Source organism: Apteryx rowi, unplaced genomic scaffold, assembly GCF_003343035.1.
Source record: "Apteryx rowi isolate R43461 unplaced genomic scaffold, aptRow1 scaffold_7, whole genome shotgun sequence".
In the NCBI taxonomy this organism is placed as follows: domain Eukaryota; kingdom Metazoa; phylum Chordata; class Aves; order Apterygiformes; family Apterygidae; genus Apteryx; species Apteryx rowi.
The window spans coordinates 1,094,002-1,113,488 of NW_020450982.1; the positions used below are offsets into that span (position 1 = coordinate 1,094,002).

The 19,487-nt window shown below is 41.1% G+C and overlaps 1 protein-coding gene across 1 annotated transcript in view; it reads left to right on the plus strand.

Moving 5' to 3' along the window:
• The window catches only part of LOC112976064 (coiled-coil and C2 domain-containing protein 1B-like), a 59,675-nt gene that overhangs the window by 20,774 nt on the left and 19,414 nt on the right, over positions 1 to 19,487 (plus strand). Inside the window, exons 17-27 of the mRNA XM_026086912.1 lie at positions 2,364 to 2,505; positions 8,185 to 8,297; positions 9,147 to 9,266; positions 10,419 to 10,556; positions 12,367 to 12,640; positions 13,180 to 13,304; positions 13,477 to 13,552; positions 15,368 to 15,478; positions 15,818 to 15,942; positions 16,579 to 16,651; positions 18,602 to 18,714. Coding sequence (XP_025942697.1) covers positions 2,364 to 2,505; positions 8,185 to 8,297; positions 9,147 to 9,266; positions 10,419 to 10,556; positions 12,367 to 12,640; positions 13,180 to 13,304; positions 13,477 to 13,552; positions 15,368 to 15,478; positions 15,818 to 15,942; positions 16,579 to 16,651; positions 18,602 to 18,714 — 1,410 coding nt within the window. The remainder of the gene's footprint in view (positions 1 to 2,363; positions 2,506 to 8,184; positions 8,298 to 9,146; positions 9,267 to 10,418; positions 10,557 to 12,366; positions 12,641 to 13,179; positions 13,305 to 13,476; positions 13,553 to 15,367; positions 15,479 to 15,817; positions 15,943 to 16,578; positions 16,652 to 18,601; positions 18,715 to 19,487) is intronic.

Below are 19,487 nucleotides of genomic sequence, written 5' to 3' on the forward strand. Positions count from 1 at the left end.
CCCGCGCTCAGAAGGTCCTGCAGGACCGCGAACATCTTAAAATTGGAATCGTCGGGGTTTTTCCGCTTTCTCCTTTGGCGCATTCCCCTTAAAGTAACTCTCTGCCGTGCAGCAGTGGAGGTCTTGCGAGGAAGCCACTGTGTTGTAACAGCGTAGTCCTTGCCTGAGCCCTCATGAGCCCTCATGACTCACGCTAATAGTAGTTTTCTACCTCAGCTGCACTGAGATCTAATAATAGCTTTAATAACTACATTGAGGTTTTTCTTGCACCTTCCGAGATTATAAAAATAACTTAGGAAGATCAGAACAGCCAGGGACAAATTCAGGGATACATATGGGAGATCATTAAAGAGTGCTAGATCAGAGGCAGTTAATTTTGAGTTCCCTCTGTTTTCCACAGAGTTGTTTTTCTTGTAATAAACTGGTAAAGCTATGCCCCTCTCTTATAGCTGTGATTTAATCCAGGGTGGTGAGTTTATATGTGTCTTTATTCATAGTACTCTGTACCTCTGGATGCAGTTTTGGAAGCAAGGAGGAGAAGCATACTTCAGCTGTGGTTGGCAGTGCAGAAAGTCATGTGAAGTTGTCAAAGCAAAATGACAGCCCTGTTTTGAGTTTGAGCTATGCAGTATATCAACTTCAAATTATTTATAACATTTTTTCTGTTATGTTAAGCATTTGACTTTAATGCTATTAATTTCATTGGAAGCATGTCTTACTGAACAGATTGAGAGACTTAGAGCTAGAAGTGCCGGATTTGGTTCTTGACTTCGTGTATCACTTGCAGTGTAGCAATGGATAGATCACGTATGTTCCAGGTCCAGTTTGCACATTTATAAAAGGTGCACATTCCATAGAAATTTGCATCTTTAGATCACAATTATAAATATTTGCTAATTAAATCTTGTCCTGACCTTCTTTCTATTCCATCCAAGTCTGCAAGCGTGTTTTGTGTTACAGAAGACGGAAGAGGAAGAAGGCACAGCATGGCTAACTGATCTGCCCGGTGCCTTTCGAAATGGCAAGGGCAGGGTCAGGACTAGTAAACAAATAGTTGCTGGTTTTGAATACTCTTCCTGATCTTTGAGATCAGTGTTCCTCACCTGTGTTTCATGTTCTTCTTGGGATTTATAAAAGGTTCAAAGAGGGTCACAAAATATTTCAAGGTGGTACCCAGCAGCACCTCAGTTCTTTCAGGCTGAGGGATTTAAAAAAAAAAAAAAAAAGTTGTCACTTATTTGCACTCATTGATAAACTGGCAGCCAGCTTCAGCTTACGGCAGCACTTCAGACCCTACAAGACAGGGGGTGATTGTTAACCTTTGTTATAATGATAGCTAATTTTTATTTCTCTGCTTCGAAGGAGCTGATCTGCTGCCTTGGCCATGTGAAGACCAGTAAGCCAACAGGGATTTGTGCTTTGAAAAAGTCTGAGGAAAGCTTCTCTACTTAATTCACAGGATGAATGCAATTCAGTTAATTCATGTTTATAAAAAGATGCAGAATAAAGAATACTGTTATTTCTGGGGAAGTTAGTATCTTAACTAGTGGTATAAAAACAGTGGCAAAGTGGCATCTAAGACTGTCTTTTAGATCAGGACCCTAGAGATTTCTCTGCTCTTTATGTCATTTAGCATGTTTTGCAACAGTAAAGTGGTTACCCCCACTATTTTTTTCAAACTCTGATTAGTGTAATTAGTATTCTTCCCCTGAGGTGCTGTCATTTAGCTGTAGTGATGATCTGTTCCAAGCAGTTGGTTGTTTTCTCCCCCATACCATAGGCATTGCTGGGTTCGTAATGGCCATACTTCCATGTGTGGAGTGCTTTTCCTGGTGTTTATGATTTACAAGCTGAAGTGGTGAGAAATACAAAACAGTTCTGTATATGTAAATGTAACTTTTTCCAAGAAGCAAGGGTGAAATCTCTGCAGTGTATTTATGTCAGATCTGTATCATATGAATGATGATCAGATATTTTTTAGCTCAGCTGTCGCAGCGACTGCCTTGAACTTCCCTGATGAAATCTGCTTAATGAGGCTCAGTATAACAGACGTCATTTTATTTTACCTTTTTACTTCAAATTGTTAGGCAGGCTTGATTTGAAGAGATTGGGTTGATTGCGTACAGTCTTAGAGGGAATATTAATTGCTTCCTCACAGAGTTATATACATCATTTCAGTTACGGATGCTTTGTGTGCATTGTTTTGGTAATAGAAATAGTGTGATAGTGTGGTTTAAAAATGAACAGAATCCAGATTACATGGAGATTTTTAAATAACCCATTTATGGGTGATGCATACGTGCAGTGTGATGTTTTTGAGTGTCATCTCAGTTCTTACCGCAGTGTTTTTTCCTTGGCTCCAGCTGGGGCTGTTTGTAGACTTCAATCCTGAAGAGATGCTGCTGGGTGCAGAGGAAGGTGGTGATGATGGGGACCTGGAAGCAGAGCTTGCTGCTATCACTGGAGGGAAGGTGGCAGAAGGCGAAGCAAAACCAAAAGGGAAAAGTAAGTTAAAGTTTCTGGATTTTACTGATGGAAGACCTGAATAATTCATTGAGGATACCTATTTATAAATCACTCAGTTCTCTAAAATGTTTTCCATCGCTGATGGAGGCTGAAATTGCAATAAATGTGTTTCCTTTACTTTGAAAGGTTAAGTTGCTACTCCGCAAAAATGGTAAGAGTTATTTGTCTGTACTCTTGTAAACTTAGATAGGAAGAAGATATCTGATGGCTAGAAGCCTTGTTAATTTAGCATATGAAGTCATAGCAAGCTGTAATAGGAGCTAGATGACTTCAGAATGGAAATTGTGTTTTGGGTTATTTGTTTGGGTTTTGTTTGTTTTTTTTGGTTTTGTTTAAAGAGTTAATTTACTGAATTAGTGTTAGATTTTTAGTTATTTCAAGTCTGTAACCAAAATTAAATATCCCTTTAAAAGGGAAATTGTGGACTTAATGTAGTTACTGGGAGAAGTGCTATGGCTTGTATGATGCAGAAGATCAGATTGCCTCTTGGAACAGATCATTGCTGTTCTTAATATTTAGGCATTTGTGAGTTTTTTCCGATAGTGTTTGCATGCAACTATGCAATGTTTTACAGGATTGTTCTAATCCAGTACAGGTCCAGACTGCTGCTGAGAGGGGCAGTCTATTAGTGAGCATACTCTTCCTCAAAACTGGTAAACACATTTATGGAGTTGCAGGGTGAACTGGTTCAGAAAACTGATCCATGAAAACAAGCTTCTGTTGTTGGGCAAGGTTTGGGCTAAATCAATTCCTTGATCTGGTTTACTACTAGGCTTTCTGAACACTGCTGTGGCTACAAGGGAGGGGTGGGAGCAAATGATTGAGATGGGAAAAGGAAAATGGGATCCACCCTTGTTACAGATGTGTGGACAGATGCTGGAAAAAGTGCAACTGCAAATTTATTTTTACTTCTGCAGTAATTTATAATATTTGAAGGGACTTTCATGCACAGCAGCAGAGRAGTGAAGATTTTTTAAATATTTAGGAAAAGTGACTGAGAAGTGTCAAAACACTGTACTTGGTGAGAATCAGAACAGGTATTTGTACCTAAAACTAAATTCTAAACCATTTCCACTCTCCAGATTTCAAGATTGTAGTAACCCCTTAATACTAATAAGCACAATAGCTTTTTAGTCTTTGATATAATTTGAGATGTATGTTTCTTCAGCTTTTGGATGTTCTTAACTCACTATAATTGGTTTCTGCAATTATATTTTCCTGCATAGCTATTCACAGCAATTTTATTTTTTAAAAGTTCAAAATAATAGTCTTTTTCAGGAGTTCTGGAAATAACCTGCTCCGAAAAGGGTAGTCTGAACCAGTGTATGGTAACAGAGGTGATGTTCATATCGCCAAATCTACAGGTACTCACTTTCGGTAGCACAGAGTGACTACAGCAGCRCGGAGTCTTCATTCTTGGAGGATCAGAATTTTTCATTGTAGCAATAGCAGAAATTCTGCCTTTGGGCATAGATTATTCTTGATGGAAACCTGCAGTCTAGCACACTCTTCCCAGAGGATGAATTTGGGTGTCAGGAGCTTCTGAATTGTTGTCGCTTCTCACATACAGACTTCCTTTGGCCCTGATTATGTCACTTAATGTGTTTTTCAGTCTTTGTTCATAAGAGGGAAGTGAAACTTCAGAGAGAGTGAGTGGAAAATTAATATTTACTATGCTCTCTGAAGGTGTGTGATAGGGCTTATACAACTGTTTTTCTAAAATAGTGTACAGCTATTTTTTTTCCCCAGTAGACTTGGGGATAGTTAGGCCAGAAGCTCGCAGAGGATGCGGGAAGGTACGGCTGGCAGCGGGGGGTGATGACACCTGCTGCAGCAGCAGCATATTGATGGGGACATGGAGCATCGCGGGGCAGGATGCAGCCCAGTGCCTGGAAAGGAGGACGGTACAGTAAGTACAGGGGAGAAACAGATCCAGTGTCTGGAGAAGGAAAGAGAAAAGGGACCCAGCGCAATATGTACTGGTGCTCGGTTCTGGATTGAGCACACGGTGCAATTATTGACTCCCAGATTTGTATTTTAGGGCTGCGCTGTGGGGGGGAAAAAAAAAGTGATCTCTCCCCGCACTTGGGAAATGCAGGCAGGAAAAGCTGTGGTGTTGCTGCAACATCTTAAGTGCAGAGAGCTCTGTGACTGATAAATGGCAATTGGTTAGCCGCTCTGGTATTTGAATTTGTAGCCACAACTCGCCATACCGGATTAGAGCTGAACCCACCCTCCGAGGAAGCTTGCTTGCCTTTTCCTCCTTTAGTGGGGCTTCGTGCAAGGAAGGCTCCTGCACCCAAGGGACATCCCGACCCTTGGAGTAAGGCCAGTTTGCCTTTGGATGTGGCTAGCTCGCCTCGTTGCAGATTTCTGCTGTGGGTCAAATATGTGAGCAACATGTTGGATGTAGTACTGAAGCGCTGAAGTCCTTCTTTATTTAAAATGATAGGTGTGGTTAGAGGTTAAGTTATTATGCTGCTGCTGAAACAAGTGATCCTTGTCACGCGTTTTTGCCACTCTTTTGTCAACGCTAGTGATCCTGTGGTGATATGGTAAATTAGATCATATGAATGGAAAAAACTTTGTTCCTGGGTTAATTTTCAGCAGGTTCAGCAAACGCAGCGGAAGGATGGGATGCAGTTTGGATCTGTTTAAATCAACTGTAAGGCTGCACCCTTAAAATTTCGATTGTATTCAGCTTTTACTGATACTGATGTGTCAGTCACGTCTGCATAGGGAAGTATGGTGTTTCCATGGACAGCTGGGACTTGTGTGCAAATATGCAAATAACCCCATCCTTGGGATTGCCTGGGGGAAGTGGATAGAACGGTTAAAAGAAGCCGTGGTTAGGCACGGCATGAGGTAGAAATGAGAAGTCAGCAAGCAGGAGTTAGGTAGAGTTTTCACGGCAAAGTCCAGAAGCTTCAAGAGAAATCACAGGATGAAGTACCCAAGAAAGAGATGCAAGAAAAGGGAAATTTGCTCAGAGAATGAGGTGGTGATGCAGAAAATGCAAAAGTATATTTAGAGAGGCAGAAGGAGCAGCACTCTTCCTGATCTGTGCAGCAGATCTTTGTGCCAGTGTTCTGCTGCTTCTTTTGGGTTGAAGAGGAGTCTTTCCCTAAGGACAGATTTGTTGTCTTGATTTGGAACATTTTATTTTTTATCCCAAGTGTGACTTGAAGTGATGCTTGATGTGTAAGTGTGCTTTTTGTTCAGGGAGCCTGTAGTTGCCCAGTGCAATCAGGTATTTCTCTTTCTCTAATTTTCAGCTGATGAGTTCTGGTTTATAGCAGAAGTTTTTGTACTTTGTTCTGAAGTATGTATTTTTGTACATAGATGTTCTATAATATCCTCTTCCTCCTCAATCTTCATGTGTTCTCTCTCCTTCAAGGACTGTTCTGAAACCACATGCAGTGACAAACCTGGAGTTGCCTTAATAGTTTTTCTTCATCTTCTCTTAAATGTAGGTACYGATATTTTTCCCAGTCATATGGTGGCTCTGAATTGACTTAGAAATCATTTTTGCCACTTAATAAATATTCTGAGATAAAAACAGTTGTACCTTCTCACCCTAAACATGCTGAGATTAAGGTTGTTTGTACTTTTGGATGGGGTAACTTGCACTTTCRCACAGCTGTTTGTATAATCTCCCATTAATCCGATTGAAAATGAAGACAGAATGTTCTGTTATTTTGGGGATTTATCTCGAGTCTTCCTGACTAGCAGGGCCACTTATTCCTTCATAGCCTAAAACACTTTTACATTTGGTTTCAATTTTTTAAGGTCTAGTTTCCTTGGTTTCTTAGCAGTTCTTGATTTCTCCCTCTGTGATATCATCACTACTCACCAGAACCAGTTTGAGTATGCATCTCCTGTTTCAGTGATTTGTTTGTTGAGAAATATGGTTTTGACACAACATCCAAGTATAGCCAGTATTATTCTCCATTTTTTTTCTCTGGTGAATTGAAGTCTTCCACAAAAGTTTCTGTTCTTAGATTATTTCACTGAATAATAACATAGAGATATTTATCTGCGTCTTAAATCAGCTTAGGAGCCTGAGGTAACTTCTAGCACTTTTTCCCTGATCTAGTTGTTTCATCCATCATTAACTTGTCTTTTTCCTCAGTCTTAAATGTCATTATTGTGCAAACCTACCCCAGTATCTTTCTTTTGCACCTCTGTTTTCAGAGCAGCGTTGTGTTTCACCGTACCTGCTAGTCAGTCATGGTGCTTATGATTTAGCAGTTCAGGCTCCTTGTATGAGTGAAGAGAAGTTATTTCTCCCTGGCATCCAATTTCTGAGCTAGATTATTAGATACAGTCGTTTTCCTTGCCTTTTTGCCTGCCTTGACTGTCGCTTTCAGCCACATTAGTATTTTGTTTTTCCTGATGTTCACTTCCCCAGTCTTTGTCCTCTATCCATGAATGTACCCTCATTTACCTGTGATTCACCTGGTATCTTYAAAATAAACTTGGGGATTATACATTTCCCCTTTTTTACAGTTTTGCGTCTTTTTTATCAGTCATTGACTGTTGCAGTTTTAGCTGGTAGAGGGAATCTATCTTTTGAGAAAAGTTGTCTTTCTCACAGTGGCTCTTAGTGGACAGAACCTCCCATACAGAACCAGTCCCCTGAACTTACCTGATCACATCTTTGCCCTTTCTTACAGGTTGGAAGAATTACTTTGAAGATCAGCTGAGCCTCCATTATTTGAGTGGTGGTTTTGTTTTTTTGTTTGGTGAAATCCTTTGGCCTTACCAACAGAAATCGGACRGTATCAAATTTCACAGGCTCACATTTTGAATCCTACCTGGAAGACAGCATTCTTTCTTTAATGTGTTCTCTGGATCCACTCTGGTGATAGGCCTGTGAGCATTTCTTAACAGTGTTGATTTTTCTGTTGTGTAGATCTGCCTTTAGGAGAGTCAGACGTACAGAGAAAGAGATTTTGGTATGCTGTTCTCACATGGAGACTTCTGCCACATTTTAACAGTGTGGTTTTTGGCTCTGTTCTGGAGAACTCTACTGCTGCAAATCTGCAGGAGAAGTGTACTAGCAAAAGAATTTGCAGATTTGGGCATTTTAGCCATTAATTTTGTGAGGAAAAACATTAGTTTTCTGGGATTCAATTTCACCTCGGTCATAAAGGCTGTTGCACATAAATTCACAGGGTTCAATTTTATCCCTTGCATTTTAGGACTTGCACTCATCTCATGCATTGCTGATACTCGCTGCCCCCTTCAAACAGTCTGCTCTACAGTTCCCTGCTAATTTGGAGGCAGAACAAATATTTGTGCTGAAGGAAACAAATGGGATGGACTGTAAAAAAGAGAAGGGGAAGATATAACTATTTAGATAAATCAAACCAGAGAGCTGTACAGGGAAAAATAAAGGCATTAAAATGAGAGAAGGTGGCTGGGATGGAAATATGAGAGAGCAGGAGGCACTATTTGATTTGCTATGGGACTTCAACCAAATATACCTGGGGCTCCCTTTTCAGACCTTGCTTTCTTCTTTAGGGACAGACTGTTTATTAGTAAGCAAKAAGTCACTGCCTTCATCCAGTCAGCAGCGTCTCCTTAAGAATTTGCATCTGGTGGCCACATATCTGTTGCTTAAAGTTTATGGCTCCTTCTGGTTGCCTTTTGCAGCTCCTCTGCCCATGGATCACATTGAAAAGATGGCTGCAGAGTGTATGAAGGACCTAAATGAAGATGAGGAAGAAACAGAGGATGACGACTTAGAGAAAGACACAGACCTGTTGGTATGTATGATTTTGTTAGCCAAAGGTTTTAGGGTTTCTTTGGTTTTGATTTTTCAGGGAATCGGTTTTAGCAAAAATGTTCATTAGCTTTGCAAAGAGAATCTGAAATACTGCAAGGCCTTATGTGTGATGGAATGCTTTGGTAAGATGTGACCCTCTGCGACCAGAGTGAGAGGGTTTCCTGGCTCACATTTGTATGGGGGGGGGGGGTCTTAGAGCAGTGGGAGAACAGTGGGAATCCCATCTGTGTCAGCTGGTGACGTGAGGCCAGCATCTTACTGCCAAGCGTTCTTCTTAAAGTGATGTCTGTGACCGTTTTGCTGGTGCTCTGGGTACTCCTTGGCCTGAGACGACATATCCTGAGTAATTTCTTTGAGATTTTAATGAGTGATCTGGTTGGCAGGGTTTAGGGAAGGAGTGCTAAGCAGTGATTTTTTACAGCTGTTATTAATGGATGCTTTTCAGAAATTTCAAAGTTGGGGCTTGAATGTGCTTTGTAAAGGTACTTCCCTGAACTTCTCCAGCTTCCGATCTCTCTCCACAAACTTGTTAACGATCCTGGAGCTGCAGTCTGGCTTGTGTGTGGTATCTGGTTTCCTGTTCTGGCTGTAAGTGGAACAGTAGAAGCAGTTCCTTAAAAAACAACCCCACCACCAAGCACACCTTTCCCTCCTCCACTCTAACACCCCCCCCCCCCCCAAACATATAAATTGTCTGGGATATAAGATGTTGAGAATATCAGTTTGGGTTCGAGGTCCATCCAAAGGTTTTGGAGCTTGAAACTTACTTTATTTCATATTGCCCTATTGTATGCAATACAGTTGCCTTTTGTTGGCTTTTACTTTTTAGGCAGAATTGCAAGAAGTTCTCGGGGAGGAAGATGAAACGGGAGGTTGTGAGGATGAAGCAATTGCAATGGAGTCATCCATAGTTCAGCCAGAAAATGAGCAACCTGAAGTGCAACCACAGGTAGGAAAGAGCTGCGTGTTTCGGATTGTTTTGCTGAATCACTCTTATTATCAAGCAGCTTATACAAGGGTAGCAAACAAGATACAGAGAGCTGCTCTTATCCTCCAATACAGGCAAAACTGTGTTGTTGCACTCTTCTCTGTGGAATCTGATGCTGTAGTGATATGGTTCAATGATTTGTTTTGTTTTGGTTTTTTCTGAGGTTGAGTTTTTAATGTTAGCATAGAATTGAGGATGTAAACAGCTGGATTCAAACATGTCTTGTCCCTCATTGTATGTGTGAGCATTCAGACTGCAGTTCAGGCTTCCCAAATTCATACCTTCCCCCACTGGATCTTAAGCAGTGTGCTGAAATGGTGAGACTTATAACTCAGCATCTTTGGCGGCTGTGTGGAATTTTTCTCAGCAGCATTCGCTTTCCCAGCTTAATTTGTCAATCCTCATGCAGTCATATTCTTTATTCCATTGCTGCTCTGTTTCTGTCGTGTGCTACAGATTCCAGTGCCTTCGTGCGCTGTGTCCATTAATAAATGGGTCTGGGAGAGTTTCTATAGAGATAATGGCAATAATCACATCAGTAGCCATCTGAAAGGTCTCTGTAGCTGTGGAGTATTTGTAAATAGCTATTGGTAACTATTTGCTTAGGCTGCTTTTGTCACTGAACAAATCCCAGGCTGTAGGAAGAGGCAGAAGAAGGAGCTCTTGTAATAAAGCCAGGTTGAAGAACCCCTGAAGGGAGAGAACTAGCTTGATGATTTAAAAAAAAAATAGGGGGGGAGGAGGGGGAGTCGAGCCACATGCCAAAATACTTCTTCACACCCTCTGTTTTGTGGTGTTTGAGAGACTTCACTGTTCTCCCTCACCTACTCCCTAACCACATGGCTCCAATTWCCCTGTGACTGTGAGTTTCCTAAATGTCTCCACCCATTCTGCTCTATTACGCCTTTGAGAGAAAGCCCAGAGGTGGATCCGCGGACCGTTAGTGCAGTACAAGTGCTCTTCTGTTTGAGAGAGACTCTTTCGTCCTCGCGCTCTTCATTAATGCAAGCGTGTGTAGAAGAGGAACGTTTGTTTTTCGGTGCTGTAGGGAAACTTGCCTAGTTTGAAACAAGTTTTCTTGACTTGTTTTTTTCCTATTATTTTTATTCTGAGACCACCTCACTTCCTGCTGTTACCAGTGAACTGCAACAGACAATAGAGAATAGAATTGCTAACTACAGGACGGCGATTTCTAACGCAAAGGAGTCGGGCGAGAGTGCCAAAACACGCCGATATGAAAGAGGCCTTAAGGTAAGCTGGATTCATCAGGTATGTGAATGAGGGGGAGGCAAAGTCAGTTCTTTAAGCTATAATTTAAGAGTCTTTCTAGGTCTGTGACACAGTGAATTTGTTCAAAAGGGGAGAGAAATGCAGTAGTTAGTCTGCTGTCTTGAGTTACTTTAAAAAAATGCCCTGTATTTAGCACTGATCTGACACAGTAAATATGCAGATGAACTTTAAATGCATTTTTTGCATCAGCTTTGTTTCTGTTGTATGTGTACTGGTATCCGGAAGCAGGGAATATGGTGAATGCCTATGTTAAACTCACCCATCCAGATCTGTATTTGACCTGTGATGATCATTCATTGTTACTTCAAAGCAAATTGTAGGACTTTTCCTAGCACGTATACCTGCCACTTCATCACCAATGCCTTCCTTCAGGTACGGACCTTCCACTCAGTCCTCTGTGACAAAGGAAGGATACCTCTCCTCAGGTGTGCGGGCTGTGCTTGAAAATGAATCARATGGGATTCTTCGTTAAGGCAATTACAGGTTATACTGGGGAGCTGTTTTTTCGGCTTTGCCACTTCTCAGCCAGGTGGCGTGCTTGCAGTTAGTTCGTAGTGCTTGGCGATCACTGCTGTGCAGGAGTGTCTTTATTTCCCTGTTTGCTTTCATATACTCTCCTACATCATCTCAGATAGCAGCTAACTCTGTCTTGTGGAGCAAAGCTTTATAGCTCAGCAGCGTCCACAGAGGGACGAATTTAATGTCTGACCAGCTGCCAAGCGCCTTGAAGTACTAAGGGAACAAGTGAGGCCAAAGCCAGAGGAGGAAATGCGCAAGAACGGAGATTTCTGTGTTTGTCCGCTGTCTGCTAGCTCTGCAAAGGAATATACAGGAAACCACCTGACCTTCTGGAGGGCGAGGGGCGTAGGCATACCATGCTTATTTTATCTAACACAGAAACTGAAAGCTCTGTTTGCCACTTCTTTTTCTCTGTTTTTCAAGGGAGGGAGTTTCCATGTGCCTAAGCAATGTAGCTAAGGGTAGTAGACTAGATCTCACTTCACAGCTGACAATTCCTTAATTAGCTAGGGGACATGCCCCCAAATACTGTGCTGTTCTCTCTCATTCATAGGTCTTGGAACTGTGAACTTTAATCTCACCGTTTAATTCCATTACCAGTCTGTCATTCCGCACCTGGAGAAGAGAGTTGTGTGGGTTGCTGGACTGGTCTGAACCCCGGTCTTATGTGCAGTCAGTCCAAAGCGTCTCTACCACTGTTGCTTGATAGGTCAGGCAATGTCATGGCTAACTAAAAGTAGTAGTGATTCTGGCACTGATGGGATTTTTTTGTTGCTTTTCTGTGTGTTACCATTTCCGTTTCTGAGACAGATGAAAGACAGAAAACTTTTTTTCCAAACTGAAGCACGTGGTCTTTTGTCTAAATCCTAAGTTTAAAAAAAAAAAACTTTGAGGAAGATAATATTTGTGGTGGAGAAGGATTTAAAAAACTGAGCTGTGTTTAACCCATGTTACAGATGGTGAATGCTGTCTATCTGACAGTTCTAGGTGTGGAGGTACTTATACTACTTAGTCTGGGAAACAAGTCTTTTGCTTTGTGTTGCTCTGACGGTTGAGCACCTTTCACCAGCACTGAAGTTCCCCCTGCAGAAAAGTAGGGAATGCTAAGGGGCCCTAATCTCTAGTTGCCGTCGAAAGGTGGCTGTAATAGAGTCCATCATGAATAAGGGAGTGAATTTGAGTTGTGATGATTTTACACCACCTGTATGTTTAATGAAAATGCCTATTGACTTTGCTGTTACATCTCTATCAGACACTGGAAACCATGCTGGCTGCAGTGAAGAAAGGCAAAAAAATCAGTGAGGAAGAAATTCCACCTCCTGTTGCAACAGGAAAGAGTTCTTCTCAGGTACCTCAAGCCACAGGAGCTGAACTAGAAAACTTAGGAGATTCAGCCAGTGTCTCAGCAGAGAAGAGAGCAGAGTCTGCTGCAGATCATGAGCAGAAGCCCTCCCATGATGCAGAGCAGCATCTGGAACTGGAGTCTTTACAGGGTCACGCTGCTTCTAGTTCTACTGTGGAAACAGGTACCATGTTCAGAGAGGATAAGCAGTTCCAATGCTATTCTAATGTTACATTTTTCTTGATTTTTGGATTGTGTAGCAAAGCACTGTGTTGTGCTTACGTAGAACTTCCCAGCTGAATATTTCAAATTGGGTCAGCCACGGAATCAGATATTTTTAATAGAGTCCTGACATTCTGATTTCAGTTTCTCATCACTGCGTAATGAAGGCTTCCCAGGGGACCCTCTCCTGGCCTGCGGTATATTGGTATCTTTCACTTAACTTTTACTCTGCCTCAGTTTCTCCTCCAACGTGTGACCTGTGGGATTCTGAGCTTTAAGGGGTTTTGATATCTTGACTAAAAGACTTTTTTTTTTTTTTCCACTGGGAAGTGGGATTGTCATGTCTGATGGGACTTCTGGGGACTGGAAGAAAGGGGCCTTTTGTAAGGAGGATGTGTGATTCAAAGCAAAAGCGAACTAAGCAGTTTGAATAGACGAACAAAGGAAAGGACGTACATCTCGCTTGTTTTGTGTAAGTCTCAGTAGTGTTCGTTTCCACAGATCTCCAGAACAGCAGCACACGGGCACTGCTACTTATGAGGCAGAGAGAGTATAAAGTAGCAGCTCTCAAAGCCAAGCAACAAGGGGACCTGGAGAAGGCAAAGGAATACATGAAGACAGGCAAGGTGTGCACACAGAAAATCTAGACCTCTCTGTCAAGAATCTGAATGCTAAGCTGCTCTGTGCACTACGCACCTGCAATACGAATGTGTTCGCTGAGTGTCAAATGTTCCTTGTGGCAACTAGCAAGTCCTGGACATACTAGAATAAATCTTATGCTGTGTTTTTCTACATTAGAAATTTAACGTGGTCCTGGAAGCTTTGGACAGTGGGCAGCCAATAGACCTCCAGAATATGCCACCATCTCCTCAAGGTAAGGCTTGTCTTACAGAAACCCTTTTAGAAGCCTCTCTATGCTGTAATGGAATGATTCTGAATTTGATTGCAAAACTATAAGCAGAATTAAAGGTCACTTAGGTCTGAGGTATACTGCATACTCAAATTCTAAACAAGACCATCAAAGAAAAATGAGGTATCAAAATTTATTTTAAACTTACTCTCTTGACCTGTCTGGGCTTGAAGTGAATGCTAAGGATTCCTAGCAGCAGCATACAGATTTCTTCATATTACTGCATCCTGGTTCCTCTTTCCCAGAGTTAATTTTCCAAAGCATATCTAGTTTGTGGCTAACCAACAGAGCATCATCCTGTCCCCTTTAGCCTGTTCTTCTGAGTTTGATTTGTATGCTCATGCTGGCTGCTTGATTTTGTAACTTCCCATTTTGTCTGCTTATTATACAACCCTAGAAATCAGATTTTCTATGTCTTAAAACTTAAGCTTGTGTTCTCCCTTTTCTCTTGATCCCTGTATAATCTCTTAATTTAGTGTGGGGGGGGGGGGTTTCCTGCTGTATATTTCTATTCCTGACAGCAACAGCAAACTTGATTCTGAATTTATATCAACCGCAAAAGTGATACATTCCCATCTGTGGTTCAGAGGGACTTGTAGTGGAGTGTTCTTTTTGATACTCAAAAAACTGTTCTGTGCAATACAGTAAATTTTCTTCTATTGCAAACTCCTGGTTAAAGAAAAATCGAAAGAGAAATTTTAAGGTATAGAACATTCTGACCTTTCAAAATACCTTTCTTGCATTTTCTTTTTCCTTGGGCTTTGTCTTTCCTCCCTCTGCTTTCTTTCTGACCTGATTTGTGGTAGCTGTTACATGGAGAACAGATAAAACTTAAAACTTTTTTTTCTTTTTTTATTCATTAAAAATATGCCAGCTCTGTGAAGTACAAGTTCCAGCAGACATTGAGGTGTAATTCTCTCATTCTTATAATTTGAGATAATAGTAGCTATTGTTTAAAGTGGAAGGGAAAGAGGGTAATGGCAAGTTCTTAGTCTGCCTTAATATTTGTTGGTGTTACACATTTCAACCGAAGTTCATAACACTTCAAATTACAAGATTAACAAACCTACTCATCCTGAAAATAGAATATGGTTAACTTCAGTACATTAAAGTCAAAGTTCTAAAGCAGTTACCGATATTAAAGTTATTTCAGTTCTTGTGAGATTTTTCTTTTTAATAGATCTAGCATCACCACCAACGGCTAACAGTCGATCTCTGGAACTCAATGTTTTAATTGCTGATTAGTAAAACTAGTAGGTTATTTACTGAAATAATATAATAATCTCTTATTTCACTTCTTAGAATAAAATAATGAAGATTATGACTACTTAAGTTATAAACTGATCACCAGATGGCATGAGAGAGAAACTTCACCCATGATATAGTACTATATAAAGAAGTGCAAGATTTTGGAGTCAATATTTTTCTAGTTCCTAAAATACTCATTATTATACAATAGCAAAAACTGGGATGTCTGAATTGATGGTCTTACTTACTTCCCCTTTTCAGCACATCTTTTGTTACTAGGATATTTTAGTAAATTAGCAAGCTTGTTCACTCTTTCTTTCTGACAAGATACTGAGTTATGTTTTGGGAGATAATTCTTAGAAGGCTGGAATAATGTGAACTTCAGACTTATGTGGCCACCCACATACAGGTTTGAAGCCAAACAACTTCCTGAAAGATGATGTGATCAGATTGATGATTTCCTGACTAGCATGGGTTGATTTGCTCTTTATGGAACATGCTGTGAAACTTCCTGCTTTCCTTCCTTTGCAGATCTTGAAAGCCTAGAAAACATGCAAGCTACATCTAAGAAGAGGGTACCAGCTCCTGTGGGAAGTTCCCAGGATCTTACAACACCTGGACCTCAGACCGAAGACAGTTCAGGTAGGACTTAAGATTTCTGTGCCAAGGCATAAAAGTAGCAGGGTTGGAAGGCATTTATGAGGACTGTCCTATCCCACTACCCTACAACAGGATAGATTATACCTAATATTCCTTGAACTGTTTGCTGCTAATCCCATTTGTACTGTTGTTCTGGATCAGTAGTGGAAATAAAAATTAATAAACTTTCTTTAGAATTGTTTTCTTAATAAAGCTTTGCACTGTTTTGTTTGGGGGTTTTTTTGTCTCTGCAGCAGGTAAGAAAGCGGGGGGTGGGAAAAGGCAGTTCATATATTCTGAAATCTGGATCATGTGGCATTTCGTTGTCTGTCTTATTTCAAGCTTTGCAGCCAAAAACAGTGCTGGAAGCGTTGCAACAAAGACTTGAGAAGTACAAGTCAGCAGCAGCCCAGGCTAAAGCGAGTGGGGATGATCGGAAAGGCAGGATGCACGAGAGGATAGCCAAGGTAAAAGAAAAGGGTAGCAAGTTGCTTGCATCCAGCAAAGCCATCTGAATTAATGCTCCTGCTGAAGGCTTTGTTAAGGGCTGAAGTAATTTGTGTATTGTCCTTCAAGTTGAAAAGAGCTCCAACTGGGAAGCTGTAAAGCGTTCAGGGGAAGGAGAAACAAAAGTGCTGGTGTTCAGCTTTGCTGAAACTAGTTCTGAGGCAGGGCATGTGCTGTATGTGGTGATTAAGAGGGAGGTAGAGCGTCTCTGGACTTTCATGCCAGAAGAATTAAAGAATGCTGTGTCCGTTTTTGAGCTGTAGAAATTGCAGAGCTGAGTTCCAATCCAAAGATTTCTGCCTGGTAAAAAGCCTGTAATACATGGATGAGTTAACGTACAGATTTTAAAATTTAGGAAAGTTGGGGTTTTGAAGCAGCGTTTTGCCTTCCCCTCTCCCTTTCCACTGTTTCAGAAACAGGTGCAAATAATCACGGAGGCAGCATTGGCTTCAGAATTAAAGGGCAGTGGTATGCACATACAGTTTTATAGCAAAGTATTGTATATTTTTCAGTATTTATGCTGGTTAAATGTAGATGATTGCTAACTTATTATAGTCAACTCCATTTTATTTCTTAATGAGTATCTTTCATTACAGCAATACCAGGATGCTATAAGAGCCCATAAAGCAGGGAGAAAAGTGAATTTTTCTGAGCTACCTGTTCCTCCTGGTAAGTGTGAATATAAAATGTCCCAATACCGACTCTTGTATACTTGCTGAGCTCTGGAAGAGCTGTGCAGATAGGGCCTTCTCATCCTGTGGAGCAGCTTTTCCTCAAAGAGTAGGCTGACCTTGCTGTTTGTTGGCACTGAAGAATACACTGTGAAACTGCTTATTAATATGCTCCTAAACTTTCACGAGTGAATATTCCTGGGCATTGACTACCTGTTTGACAGTATCAGAACTTGAGACCAACCCTGTTTGAGAAGTTAAGCAATTTAACTGTGGGCAGGTGCTGAAAATGCCCTTCTGGACCCTTCTCTCTACTGTGCCTGTCCTCTTAGAGGAAATAATAAACTTGGCATGTATCGGATTTAGTTTACTGGAAGGAGATTTTAAAATCTGGAAAAATTTTACCTAATGTTTCCCATTCTATTCCCTTTCCACAAGAACCTCAGAACACTATATTTAATTAAGCATCCCTTTGCGACAGCTGACGAGGCAGATGAAAACCCTCCTAGAAAAGGGGCACAAACCTTGTGGCTTTTTATTTATTTATTTATTTATTTTTGTCACCACCAGGTTGTGGCAAAGGCGAGTACACTAGCAGGCAGTGCCAAGTCTGTCAGGTCAGGTGCTGCTCTGAAATGTTTTTAGGATTCAGCTGACCCTGAACTGCAGTTTAGCAACCCTTGTTCTAGAACATGATCCATTTCCTGGTAGACATCACTTGCTGTAAGGGTGAAGTGCTCCATATGTAAACTTCTGAAAATATTGTACAACTTCTCAATTTCCATATGTGTCTTAGCCGCGTGTTTTCCAGCCATCGTTTTGTGGCCATATAATTTTCACTGAAGATGGCAGTTAGACAGTCACTGAAACCAGCAATGACATTATAGTGGACTGGCAGTGTATATATTTCACTGCATCTAGGCGATGAAAGGTACCAGCCTTGACCTCCTTGGAGACAGAAATGCTATTTAGTTATGGATCGAGGGTCACACAAGGGGCAACAGCATAGGATCCTGCGTTCTGCCAGCCTCTATACCTCAGACTTGTTCTGTCCCCATAGCAGCCATCTCTAGGCTCAGAAGCAGTTTAATTATTATTTCTTGGCACTTCTGATGAGACTGGCAACAAGATTACTTACTACGTATTAATGATATAAACTTTATTAACAGATATTTTGCAGTAGTCCCTCTGGGTCTCTGCTGATTGAAACTGATACTGAACAGGTAGCATGAAAGTGAGAGTTTATCTTCCATCATCAAGCCTTCCTCCCATCCTTAAAAGGCTAATAAAATAATCAGAAGGATAGTTCTTAATACATCTCACATTTAGCTGCTATGGTTCTGCCTTCCTTTGCAACCTCTGCATTGCAGTGGATTTTCAGCATATCCTTCAAGTGTTAATGTTACAGTGCATTATCTGGGCTTCAGGGATGTATTGTTTATTACTGTATGGGGCAGCGCTGATTTTTTCTGTTGGACCACATACCAACTCAGGTGAGGCAGTAGAGAGATAAAAGCCAGCAACTTTGTTGGGTAAAATTTACTCCCTGTCCTTTTGTGCAAAGGAGAGAGGTAGTAAATTCTTTGCTGGTTCTGAGGGTCTCTCTTGCCAAAGTCTTGAGGTCGCAAGGTTGCTTGGCTAGATGCCAGCTGCCGAACTTAGAAAACCACGCTCTGTTTTTGTGTCATTTTAGCACCATCCCTTCAAGCCTGGATATCGATGAGAGATCTGATCTTAAGTCTACTGCTTAGACTGAATCTACCATGGTTTTGTGGTTCTGGTCTCAGTCTAGATCTAGTGAATTCTGAGATATATTAGGTAATAGATACATAGAGAGAAATAACTTCAGGGGAAAGAGGCAATATGGAAGATGGGGCATATGTTTTATGCAGCTTTATGCATATGTTTTATGCAGTTTTATTTACCTCTATATTCCTTTCCTCCTTAGGATTTCCCCCTATTCCTGGTGTTGCAACAACGGATGGTGACAGCACAATAGCTGCTGTTCTGGAAAGTGCTAGCCAGCTGGCAAACATGGAGGAGAACGAGGAAGAAGAAGAGGTTAGTGTTTCTTGGTAATATGCATAACAGTTAAAATGCTGATTCTTCTGATGGACAGAGATGAGTCCATTGAATTTCTAGTCAGACAAGGTACTGAGATGAAATAACTTTTCCAGAAGTCTGAAGAGTACAGGATTTTAGTCCTTGAGGGAACAGTAAGTTCAGTTTGGATTATTGTGTAGCGGAGAGAGAGATAAATGAGATGGGGGTTACAATCACTGTCTACAATCAGCCCCTGGGTCCGGAGTTTGGCTTGTTTTTCTTGTGGGGTTTATTTTCAAAGACAGCTCCCCAGATCCTGGCCATCCCCTTACGTAGTTCTGAAGTACTTATTTCTGTACTTCCATCTTTCTTCCCAGTAGCTCCTATATTTGTGCCTCCTCCAGATGCTCAGAGCTTACTCTTGGCAGGCTGCACAAGCCTTTAGACTTTCGTTTAATTTCTTTGACTCTCTGGGTGTTTTTTTTTTGCTGATGGTGCATTTGTGCTTTCAACCAGAGTAGTTTTTAATGATGTTTTTTTCCTGCATGCATCTGCTTCTCTTTGAAATCACTATCGTATTGAACATTTTTTGTTGTTGTTCCTTCTGTAGCAGACATTCGATGCTTGCATAAGTCGACTACTTACTGGCGTGACCCTGCTTATAAAGCCCCAGAAGTTAAAATTTGCTATCTGGAATGTTACGCTCCCCTCAAAAGTGACATCAGAAGGCTGATATAGTGAACCATGACTGTTAATGCTTGAACTCTGGATTAGATTTTATGCATTTAACA